Source organism: Aptenodytes forsteri, unplaced genomic scaffold (assembly GCF_000699145.1).
Source record: "Aptenodytes forsteri isolate BGI_AS27 unplaced genomic scaffold, ASM69914v1 Scaffold33, whole genome shotgun sequence".
Taxonomy (NCBI): domain Eukaryota; kingdom Metazoa; phylum Chordata; class Aves; order Sphenisciformes; family Spheniscidae; genus Aptenodytes; species Aptenodytes forsteri.
The window spans coordinates 4,381,587-4,394,244 of record NW_008795037.1 but is presented as its reverse complement, the minus strand read 5'-3'; the positions used below and the strand labels follow the sequence as shown (position 1 = coordinate 4,394,244).

The 12,658-nt window shown below is 34.0% G+C and overlaps 1 protein-coding gene across 1 annotated transcript in view; it reads left to right on the top strand.

The window, feature by feature from the left end:
* The window catches only part of RPGRIP1L (RPGRIP1 like), a 69,906-nt gene extending 58,280 nt beyond the window's left edge, over positions 1-11,626 (top strand). Inside the window, exons 22-23 of the mRNA XM_019471375.1 lie at positions 6,386-6,519; positions 10,020-11,626. Of these exons, the coding sequence (XP_019326920.1) occupies positions 6,386-6,519; positions 10,020-10,123 (238 nt within the window). The 3' untranslated portion in view covers positions 10,124-11,626. The remainder of the gene's footprint in view (positions 1-6,385; positions 6,520-10,019) is intronic.
* Positions 11,627-12,658: the final 1,032 nt, after the last annotated feature.

The following is a 12,658-nucleotide window of genomic DNA, read 5'->3' as shown; positions in this document are numbered from 1 at the left end:
GAATTCAGAGTACTAAAAGGAGTGTAACAGCTTCAGAAGGTGTTCCTTGGCCTTAGAATTTCCGAAAACCTATATATGTATTTTGATGTAGCAGGCAGCTATTATATGTATACATATGTCCAAGCTCATAATCATAAATTTGTTCGTATTCAAAATTTTTGATTGAGATAGCATATACATTACTTTGAGAGAATGAATGACATACTTTGATTCTGTTTCCTCTTGAAGGTCAATCTTCATTAAAATGGAACAACTATTAATTTAAAGATTCATTTAATTTGCAGAGGAGTAGAATACCTGCTGATTGTATTTGAAGTGTAGGAGTTACTTGTAAATCCTTTAAATATGTATTTATTCACAAATCACAGATTCACTCTGCAGTAAGAAAGAGAGTGATCTCTCTTCATTCCATTTCCCTTCTAAAGCTGAGTTTGATGTCTTGGCCAGAAAACAGGTTTTACTGGAATGGAGGAGGGAACACCATGAAATGATTACTTGTTGAGACGGAAATATCATACCAAAATATTCTTAGGTTTGGCGATTTAAAAAAAAAAAAAAAGTCTTCACTTAAAAAGCAAGCAGAAGACTTATTTTACCATCTAGATTAGGAAAGTGGGTAACGTTCTACTAAGAATTTAACAATACTGAGGACAAAATATTTTTTTTTTTTCTGAGGGATAATTAAGCGAAGGAAAACAGTTAGTCTGTAGGCTTCAATTTCACCTCTAAATACTTAGATATCTATACTAAATATTTAACAAACCTAAGGAAAAAATAAGGTAAAATAACAGCAGCGAGCTTTTTCCCACAACAAAAGCATTCATCTTTTACGTGTGCCATCATGGTACTGTCCTCTGTGTTACCAGGTAGGTTGTGTTCTGCATTTATCGGTGTGTCTAGTTTGGCCTGTGGTGAAATTTCAGTTCTGCATTGGCTAAATAGCAAGGCAGGAAGTTCATCAGTAGTCCAATTCCCCACTTTAGCCTAGCAAGAGGACCACCAAGACACAAAATTTATGGAAAGCTTCTGCCTATACACCAAATGTTTTCAAATCTATGCATTTTAAACGTGGCCTAGTTATATCTTCAACATATGTTTTCTATCACAAGCCTTACAAACTAATATCAGAGATTTTTCAGCTGAAACAGGAACTGAACTGAACTAATGCTTTAAAGCTCAGGAAACCAAATTATCAAGAATATAAACATCATTGAAAATTGCCTGCACATGGTTTAGCCTGACACTTTATTGGTGTTTGTGCTATGCCAGATTATAGGAGAATAGATAGTGTTTTATGCATATTAAGTGCTGTATTAAGTTTTCAGGTGAACTTTCTCCCTGTCACAATTAATGTTGTTAGAAATGATACTCATAATGATTGGGTCCATATTAGAACATAAATAAATAGATACATCACGTGCTATTTTTGTCTTCCAAAAGGAGAGTCACATTAATGAATGTCCCTTGAAAAAGATAAATATTCTCAGGTGTTAAGAGTTATTAATATAATACATAAAATTACTGCTAAGCCAAAGTTGCAACTATAGCCTAATCCTATAGTTGAAATAGGAGCTAGCTTTGCCCTGAAAATAATGAATTTCACAGCTTTATACTCTTTTAGTTTATACCTACAAATAAATGTAGATTGATATGGCATTTATACGGGAAACTATGTTTATTTGTTGGGAGTGGGGTTTACTATTCATTAAAAGATAAGATTTCAAAACAAAGTTGATTTTTCTTTTCTTTCAATTTCATTTCTTGATGTGGAATCATTGTCACTGTTTATTAGAAATGCTGATTTTAGCTCCGCATTTGAATAAATGGCTTTAGTAGCGGAAAATGCAAAAATATTCAGTATTCAAGAAAATCAAGAAAATATGCTGCTAAATAGAATGATATAAAATCTAAAATATATGAGCATGAGGTAGTAGAAGACTAGGAAGACTGTTTGAAATCCTATTTAGGTTAGTATTTGTTGCATACCGCAAAGATGGTTCTTCTCTTTTGACAAGCATCTTTGTCTTTATCTATGTTTTTGGACAGAGAATGTCTGTATCATTAATATGGAAATTTTGCCAGACTACTTGCCTTTTCTTATAGCTGTATTGTGTGACATGGGTAGACTTTTTGTTTTGTTTCTTTTTCTGTATAATAGGGATTCAAATTACGTTCTTAATTTATGTTAGGAAGCTATACTTACTAATATTTGTAAAAAGGGGGGAGGGAGGGGGGAATACGGAATTATTATTTTATTTTATCATCTGAACCCAATAGTTATTTACTTACAAGTTTGAGTGTTTAATTGGTTAATAACAGGAGGCATTTCTGGCAGTCCAGTTAACTTACTGTAACTGTGTCATAGTTATCTTTTATTCTTCATCCTGTTTGTATTCCACTGTTGCCTTTCAGCGTTTTAAGAGCGTAGAAATTTGGGTCATATAGAGAAACTTGATTCCTCATGCCAGCTCGTACTTGCAGTGCTTGCAGACCTGGCGATAGAGTATATGCTCTTCTGACAAGTGTCAAAAGAGACATATGTGAAGAATGGAGGAATCCATTCTTCTAACAGTCACCCTGCTGTGATAACAAGAGTGAACAGGTTTATGCAAGAGGTTTCCAGGCTGATCCTGACAGGTGCATCATTTCTTGGTACGAAATGATTGTTACTCCAAGAAACTGACTATATGAAGTCACTGTTCTCCAAAGTAACAAAATCTATGCATCCACATTATAGGAGTATAGAACACGTGTACCGTGTTAGCTTCACATTAATATACTATATTAACACACAAGGTTTTCTCCTTGCTGCTTAAAAATGACTGATCTTTGGAATAAAGAATTAGAATCAAATTTGTCTACATCACAGCTTTGTCCAGGCACTCTAAATTTCCTGCTGGTGGTAACACCTTTAAGTGTTATCATAACAACAACAACAAAATTTTTTTTCCAGGTTTTTCTGCTTCATTGTAAAGCATGTTTTAAGCTTAAGGCAATTATTATCTTTTACTTTTCTTTTGGGCCTTTATTAGCAGACAAGTTTCATTTAGTTCTCTAGTCTTTCTTGCAGTGGCTAGCAAATATCTTCCCACACATTACTTTTAACAGGATGTCAAGATTTCTTCTCATTCTGTCAGTAGGCACGGGATTCCTGCAAGGAAGTGAGTACTGATACCTGGTGTTATAGAAAAGAAATGTGGAAATGAGCTAGAGAGAAAGTCTAGGATCCTAGAGAGAAGTACGGGAGGGGAACGCTATACATAGCTTTATTTACGTAGGAAATCCTAGTATGAATTTGATATTCCAACTTCCATCAAAGTTTCTTACGTAAGTGAAGCAGTGTTAAGGTAAGATGGGACACTACCTGCATATTTGTGCATTCTATGCTGAAGCAGAGTGAGGAGTCTGTTCATGTGCAGTATGTTCCAAGGCAATGTAAACTGTGTCTTTTTAGCCAGTTCAACTTGAAAAGAAAATTCTTGCAATTTTTGGTAAATGAAGAAAACAAGTTAAAGCATACTGAATATCATATTTAAATATTTTCTAAACTTAAAGCATTTGTAATATTTTTAAAAAATACAAAAGTCAAAGTGATTGTGGTACCATTCTTGCAGTCTACTAGTTGGAGTATTCCCATGGGATCCAGAGTTCAAATCTCCTCCTTCCTGATTAGCAGCAAAGATTTAATCCAAGATTATGATCTTTTAGGCATATTGGAACTATAAGGTGTTAGAGGTGCAGTTCTTTTGATCTGTTTTGTTGAAGCTTGCTCTATTCATGTAAAATACTTGCATATGATCTGAACCAGAAAGTGGACCAGTATGAACGACTCTCCACTTTGGCTATAAGGTACTGTCCCAAACGTTACTAGGCCTGCTTTTAGTTTATGCTTTAGTGAAAATTTTAGTAGTACTTGGTACCCTTAAGTGATAAAAATTAACCCAGCACTAATCTCCTCATCTTCTATCACTGTCTTAACTGCTAAGCTGGTTTCTCTAATTGATTTAACATTGACACTGAATCATAACAAAACAGATCTCTTCCCAATACCCAACAGTTTTATCAATTATTCTTACAATTTTTAATTTGTTTTTATTTCATTTAATATTTATCTTACACACCTAAGTATCTCTTTCTTTTTGACTGAGTTTTCGCAATTTTGCTGCTACTTAGCCCTGTGCCAAAATCTTAAGTTAGATCCATTATACTCAACCAAGCCACCTGCTGTTGGAAATACCTGTGATATTTTTCCTTTTTTGCCTCCAGAAATTTTTTTTAAAGACACATATTTTCAATAGGTGTCTGGCTTTAATGACAAACAAATACTTATGTGTATATTTTCTATAATAAATATTTGTTACTAAGAGCCAAGCACAAAAATAAACTACTATAAAAGCATATTGCAGTTGTTGTTATGTTTGAAGTCGTTTAGGAAGATTTGATTATATTTTGTCTAAGATATCCTTTCCTGTAGACTTGGATTTTATGCAACTTGATTGCTACTCATTTGGAATTGTGCTTATTGTAACATTTTTAGGCTGTAAAGCTCACAAGCATTCACAGTTTAAGCAACATTGCCAAGACATACCAAAAAAAGTAGTTAGCTCTGAATTCCTGTCATTTTGTCAGTCTCAGTGTTTTTGGCCCCAACACAAGCCACTAACTCAAGTCAGCTCCAGCACAATGCTGGAATTATGTGTTTAAAAGAAAAGCCGTACTTGGATACAATGAGTGTAATTTAAGTTCACAGAAGAAATGCAAATATTTTGTATAGTTGTTGGGCTCAGATGTTTGGGATGGACAAACAGGCTGTGTTTAGACAGCACGGTAAATACTCAAAGGCCTTTGCATCCAGGCTGTACTCGTGGGTAGTTTTTTATGTGTAAAACAGGAACAGAATAATGAAGATAAAATATGAGATGTATTGGTCAAAGGGAACAAGTGTGGGACAAATTGCTGTGTAAGGTCCAATTTTAAATAATGAATACACAAGACAACGTTAGAAAGATACTATTTTGAGAGAGCTGCTTTTAGGTTCCTGTTATTTTTGTGGAATATGTTCTTGGCTAGAATATGCTCTCCAAGTATCTAAATGAGGTGTGAAAATTCTCAGTAACTTTCAGCTAAATATTTTACACTTGGTGTTTGGAAATACTTGCTTCATTGCATATGGCTAATATTTCTGATATCAGGAAAACGTTTGATATGGTTTGTCTTTCTCAATTATTTACCTCATGTCTGCCACACCACTCAATGTAAAGCCAAGAAAATGCATGGCTTAAAATTTACCAAGGCTAGATCTAAAATATCAAGTGGTGCAGACCACAGAATCTCTAGCACAAAGCAGTTGTTGCTAATGGTCTGATATTCACAGTACATAGATTTTTAGGATAATTTTGAGAATTCAGAATACTAGTTGATCCTACTGACTAAATGTCTATTGCAGTGGAGTGCATTAGGGATAGGTGCTCCTGGAGCACATCTTCAGTTTAGTTTAGTCCAGTCCAACAGGAATCCAATTAATGTGTTCCAAGGCTACTATGCAAATAAAGCACCATAACTGGGGACAACTGAAAAGTTTTACTTCATAAGCACGCTCCACATCAAAGCTGAAATAATCATACAGGTTCATCTTATGTGGCCTGACTGAAATAAAGTCGTTGAATTTTTTTTAACAAGTTTATGGTATTAAAAGGTTTTAACCAACAAAACATAATTACATTTAATCTAAACCTTCCATTATTGCTTATGAATTGTTTTTATTTCTTCACATCAAATAATTTCCGTGGTATGGTTAACACAGTAAAAATTAAAACAAAAAAAACAAATAAACCCAGAAAAAAAAACCCTAACTATATTTTCAGATATTTTATATAAATGACTTTTGCTATAAAAGCCTCAAAGTACATAGCTACAGTCTTGATTTTTACCTATGAGGGCTAAATAGAAAGAAATTAAGTGACTTGAACAGTTGATTCACCAGCTGAGCTAAACAAACTTACAAGTTTCAAATGTGAAAGTCTTTAATCCTTAGACTATTCTGCCTGTCACTGCCATATGAACAAGAATTGTGCCACAGGGTGGTGGGGAGGGGGGAGAAAAATGAAACAATTCTGTAAGTCTGCAGATCTGCGGTTACAACCTCTCTGTCCTTCTAGTACTGCTAAATAATGCTAAAGAAGGAGGGAAGATTTTAAAAAAAAAAAAGGGTCTCAGACTATTTTTGTCATGGAAAATGTTGAATATAATTGATAAAGAGTTCTGGTTTATGCTTAAGTGGTAAAATAGAGCGTGGTTTTTGCCTTTGTTTTTTCTGGTTTTTTAGTTACTTTTCAACCCTTTTTAAAGGTGGTTTGTTTTGGTTTGTTTTTTTTTTAATGCTTAGCCTACGATTTACAGTGGTCAGTGATCCCCCAGAAGATGAACAGGATCTTGAATGTGAAGATATTGGTTTCGCTTATGTCAGTTTGAGAGAAATATTCCAGAAGCAAAGAGATATCATTGAGCAAGATACTGACAGTAAGTTGTAGAGATTACTTTCTTGTAACCTTTGGTAACTTAAAAATTATTTGTTGAATTTCTGCTTTTCCCTGCAAGCTTTACAGTGCAAGTAGTTGTTTAAAATTGCTTCAGTAAGAAATTCTTTAATATTAACTAATGGCTTCCACATTTGTTTGCAAAAGTCTGCAAAAACTGTGTACTATTGTTATTCCTTAAAATCTGTTTTAAAAAAACCCAAAACCAAACTGTTTTCCCAGCTCATAGTAATTAGTTTATAAAACCTAGGGACTTTCAGGACATGTCCACTCACTATAATTCTCTATTTTGTACAACATACTTCATGCTAGTAAGACTATAAATATATATTTTCTTTTTAAAATTTATGCCAGTAATTCTGTATTGCTAATGTCTATATCTTATTTGAAGTTAAGTTATAACCTCCAGAGTACCTCCAGCTTGTGTCCTCCATATGAAACCTGTATCTGAGACAATATGAAATACTGGTGGCTTTGGTTAGGTATCAGTTTAGAGTAAGCATCCTTCTGTAACAGACCAAACTTTCACTGTGACTCATTAAAGCAAGGTGAGGTGAGTAGGACGTGTGGAATCTTCCGTTTCCTGGGTCTTATGACAGCATTTTTATAGTGCTGATAAGAAGACTTGAGAAGGCTACTCAGTCCTTTCATAGACAGTGAAGGAAAATATTCTCCTTGCTTAGACTCTCCTGTTCCCCAAGGTAGCAGGGACATGGTTATCAATGGTGCATTTTTCTCCTTACCTGTTCCTCTCCATCCTCTTTCCCCATTGTGGTAAAGCTCAGTGAAGAAGCTGAGACAATACTTGTTATAAAAGTTACTCTCCTATAACGGTAAGTGAACCAGCTTGATTACTAGACGCAGTGTGCCCATGTTCACAAGGTACTCTTTGCAATAGCAAAAATTCTAGTTAGCCCTAGTAGGATGCCAAGCTAATGTGACTTTGCTACTTCTACTGCTGTGTCTAATTACCATACCTTGAGTGATGGGGAGCTGAGTAGTGAGCCTTTCTTATCCATTTCCATTATCATGCATGATTTGCATCCATGCTGTAGCTAAAATACTCAAAGTATGCATCAAAGTTCCAGGAACACGATAAGGAAAATTCTAAGAAGAATCAAATTTCCATACCTTGGAGAAATAATATACAGATTTGATGCACTTCTTACTGTGGCTGAACCACTTAATCTTTTCTCCACCAATAATTTTTCTCCAAGTAGTTGTACAAAAGCACATCTCCTCCAAAAAGGTATTTCATAGTCTCTCACTGGAAAATTGTTTTTGTTCTGGATTTTATGGCCATAATTCCGACTGTCATAATTCCCATTTTGTCATAATTCCCATTTGATAAGATTGTTTAGTGATATAAATATAATTTTGTACCCTTGAAAGTCACCTTCCACAAAACTTTTAAAACTCCTAATCGTCATCTGAGATAATGCTGATGACAGGAAGGACTGGTTTTTGTTACTAGTTGTTGTTCTGTCAAAAGAAAATGATTACTACGTAATGACAGCTACTTCAATATTGTGAGGAGCATTTCTTCCCCTAATCATAAGACATTCGAGCTAATTTTTACTCTATGTACATTATATCTATGAAAGTTATAGTAATAGATAGAAATACTTTTATTCTTATTCCTATCCACACTTCTCCCCTTCCCTGCAGATGCTGTACAGTTTAGATTTTTTTTTTTTGCATCCATAACCCTATTTTCTGAAAACTTAGAACTTTCAGAGAATTGAAATGAATTTTATGTTAATATATGTCAGATCATGGCAAAAGTAGAATATATCAGTATGTTTTCTTGGATTAAGTAATTGTAAAAGGATCTGTTCTTAAGATCTGGACACAGACTTCAATTAAATGTAATGGCACAATAAACAGAATTCCTAAATAATATTGTACACATTCTCTGAGGTGGATATTGGTTTGAGGGAAAAAGAATAAACCTAGAAACAGGGAAATTCATAGGAGGCTACCACATGAAGATCTAATCATTCTTAAGTTAGATACCATAAACTTCCTTCATTCTTTTTGAGGACTGCAAGCATACATCTTTTTCATATCTTGTTCCATTCATTGCTCCTTCATTCTTTTTGAGGACTGCAAGCATATATCTTTTTCATATCTTGTTCCTTTCATTGAAGATTTGTGTGAAAGTGGCCTACGTGAAATTTGAAGCAATTAAGTGAATGGCTAAGCAAGAGGCTGGATGAAAAAGAGTATAGACAAGACATATAACAATATGTCTCAGAGATAATATGACAATATTAAAACTGAGAAAATAGAATTAATGTTATCTTCTGATATCATTAATTGCAGTTATCTTACCGTTCTTATAAGTAAAAAAAATAATGTCCCCTGAAGTCTGCTCTTTAAGTTGACAGTTCACTGAGTGATTTGTCCGAGGACATACAAAATGGTTTGGATCTCTGAGAATAGCATCCAATCTGTCCTATAATAGCTCTATCAACAAAGTAAATGATGGAAGGTTTATCCCATGTTTTTCCTTCTCCAGACCTCTTCTGAGCTGTCCCAGCAACCTAGAATTTGTATCATGCAGTATCATTGCATGTCCCAGAGTACTTACCCCAGTTTATATAGTAAATACATAACCTTGCCATTTGTTTGCTGTATAATTCGCTTTGAAAAGATGTGCTGTCAAGATTATTTGTTTCTATCCAAATTCCTTCTAGAGTCATGTTAGGCAGCCTCATTGCTTTTTATGCAGGACTGGGAAAGAGCCTCATTTTTGACTGTTAGCAGCATGTTTTTAATCATAGCAGCAGAGATTGTGGCCCTCTGGTCTTACTTAGATATTGTAAAAGAGTGCAATTTTAAATCATGTTAGCTAATTTCTGTAAAATAGAAATTTTAAATACTGCTTTAAAACCCACATACACAAAGATGAAGGTAGTTAAATAGTTTAGTCTAGGGGAAATACCACCTTGGTCTACACTGCACTATTTTACAACACATAGAAGCCTGGAATTAAAATAACTTTGCATTGCACCAACGGGAAAAAAACAATCTACTGTTTAAATACTAATAACTGTCCAGGCTGATTTGGACCGATCATACACACAGTGTAGAAAATGGACTAATTGGTATATTTTTTACTTAAAACTATTTGTAAGTATGCATATATGTCTTTAACAGAGTTTGGAACATCTATATTTACATATTGTGAAAAATAATTAATTTATATAGGCAATTATCATACAGATAGTTTTCTTTATTTCAAAGTTAATTCCAACACTAATACTTTTATTGATGTACGTTCTAGTTCTTAGAGTACTCGGTTTCCAGTAGGCTGAGTGCCTGAACCAGACGATTTCTTTTTTATTTATTTGTTTATTCTCCTTTTTAAGCATATGCTAGGTGCCTTTTAATCTGTCCAAATGCTAAGGCAAATTATCAGAACAAAAGCAAAACCTTAAATGAAATAGCTAATGCTGTTTTCTGATGTTTCCTTTCTAGTTTTCGATTCACAAGATGATAGTGCAGTAATTGGAAAGCTCAAAGTAACAGTGGAAGCCCTCCATGCGCTGCGTTCAGTCTATGAGGAATGCAAAGATGACTAGGAGGCATGAAAGGGAAGTTTGCCTACAGAAGTTCCTTCTCCCAGTGTAAATACATGCTTGATAGTGCTTCAAAGATGAGATCTTTGTAATTCTTACAGTATATTTAATGTATAATTTATATGAAAAGGACGCTTGATTTGTAGTTGTAAAGTTTTGTATACTTTTCAGTCTGTTTGTTTTTATATTTCCCCCCTAAGGCTAAGAATCTCTCCACAATGGACAACTTCTTGTAAATAATTAATACCTACATGATTGAATGATGTGCTTTATTTGCATTTTCAAGATTTTTTCGTACATAAAACAGTAATAAAAATGCAAGTCAAATTTTTAATTTTTAATAAAAACTATAAGCCTTAGAAAACTGATTAAAAATACTTTTATGTTATCCCTAATCACCCCACTAAATGGAATGCCTGTGATTAGCCTCATTAAGAATTTTATACTGTGAAGATTTTATTAAAAGCAATATATGAAAATTACTTGGATTAATGTGTTAATCTGCCTCTTTAAAATGCTAATATCCATTTTATGCACATTAAATCTCAGTATGTGTTTTCTTTGATGCATGCAGCTGCTATCAATTAAATATAAAAAATGAGGCTAGTTGCAGGACTTATTAAATTACTGCAATCTTATTTTAAATAACTTTTACCCTTCTACTAACATTATAATCAGCTGTTTATGATTATCATGATTTGAAGTAGGGGGAGGGCAGGCACTATCATTTTTCTGTACAGTAAAAGATTTACTTTCAGCCAACATCTGTCAAAGCACAAAAAGAAGCCATACAGTATCAGATTTTGCTTCACCTAGTTTGAGCTGTAGGGACAGGCAACTGTGTTTTCATTTGGGGTTTGACACTTTTAGAACTTATATCTAACACATACAATGAATCGTTGTATCTGAATAACCAGTGTCTAGCTTGGAAAGTTAATTTTCCAGCTTTTAACCAATCTCAGTGAAGGATTTAATTGATATTTTTAATGGAGCTGTGAGTCAATGCTGCAAAAGGATTGTCTCTTGAGAACGAGGATATAATACATTTCATTTTTTAATTTACTTTTTTATTTGTCATTTTCTTCAAAGGGTTTTATAGGTTGTGGATTTCCACTGTTTGCAAACAGGCTATGTTTCTTCATAAGCATATGTAAAGTATTCAGAGAGATAAGTAATTTATTAAAATCTACCTAATTTGCCGTGATATATTAAATCTCTGCTTCAGTGATCACAGACCATTTCATTTAGAGAATTAGGCATTCCCTCTTTGTGTGATTAAAGCTCTGGAAAATGAGTTCTTTGCTCCTATTTGTGAACACTCAAAGCCTGCTAATGGCAAGAAGATGGAATAGATTATGAGACAATTCATTACAGTTCAACAGAAAAAAAAACCCAGCTATAATGCAGAAATGCAAGTATGAATATCTGCATATAGTTTGAACCATCTGTGCTCTAATGGCTTCAATAATGGCTCTTCGCCTTCAGTAGGCTTTGAAATGACATCCATACAATATTAATTTGTTGATGTACATTATGGGGCCAATGGAATGAATATATTCTGACCACAGAAATCTCTGAATTCCAACATGATCTGATGGTTGACTCCATTTTAGGACCTACCATCTTCAGTAGTACTTCTCATCCAGACTTTGCCAATCCTCGCAGCATTTCATTCCTCTGGAACTTTTAGGAGACCACAGACAGCTGCATTCCTAAACCCCTCCATTCTTCAGTTAATGGCCATATGTTTGTTGTGATTTGGGCTGGCGCTTAGTTCAGTTTGGCCACTATTTCTAGCTTTTTTTGGCTCTGTGCATCTATATTGTCAATAAGACTGTTATTATACATTACAATAATTTGAAACAGCTAGATTCAACACTGAGATTAACTGAGTGGCTTTTTAGAAATTTAGTTGCGGTATTCTGTCAGGAGGTTCTTGTTATTCTTCTAATACTTTGCAAACCAAACTAAATATCCTGCACATAAACAAAGAAGCAAATTGTATTGAGTTTTCGTGTGTGACTGTTTACTGACTTGCAGGAGAACTATGTAACTGGTGCTTGTTTTCTTCTGAAATAAACCATGTGGTAAAATTAGAAAATCAGTGATGTTCATCTCACTTAAACGTTTACAGTAACACCCTTAGCACTTAATCTTCGCCATCTGAAGTTGAAAATTTAGAAACCAAGCGTTCATATATTCATGAAACACAGACCTCTTCAGTAAGTTACTGCAAAATATTCCAATTGACATTTGGTTACATTGTGTTAACTGTTCTCAGTGACTCCAACATTAACATGTATAATTTGCCTCAGGTTCCTAAACATATTTCTGTGTAAGGCTCACTGTTACTCAGTTTTGGATTTTTTTTGGATTTTTTTTAAAAAAAAAAAAAAATCTTGATTTCTAGTCATCTTTATTACTAAGAGATATAGTGAGGATTTTTCCAACAGATGGATTGTATTATCTCATGCAACATAAACATACGAACATACTAGAAAGTTTTGTTCTTGCATTAAGTAGTCTGTATTTCCAACA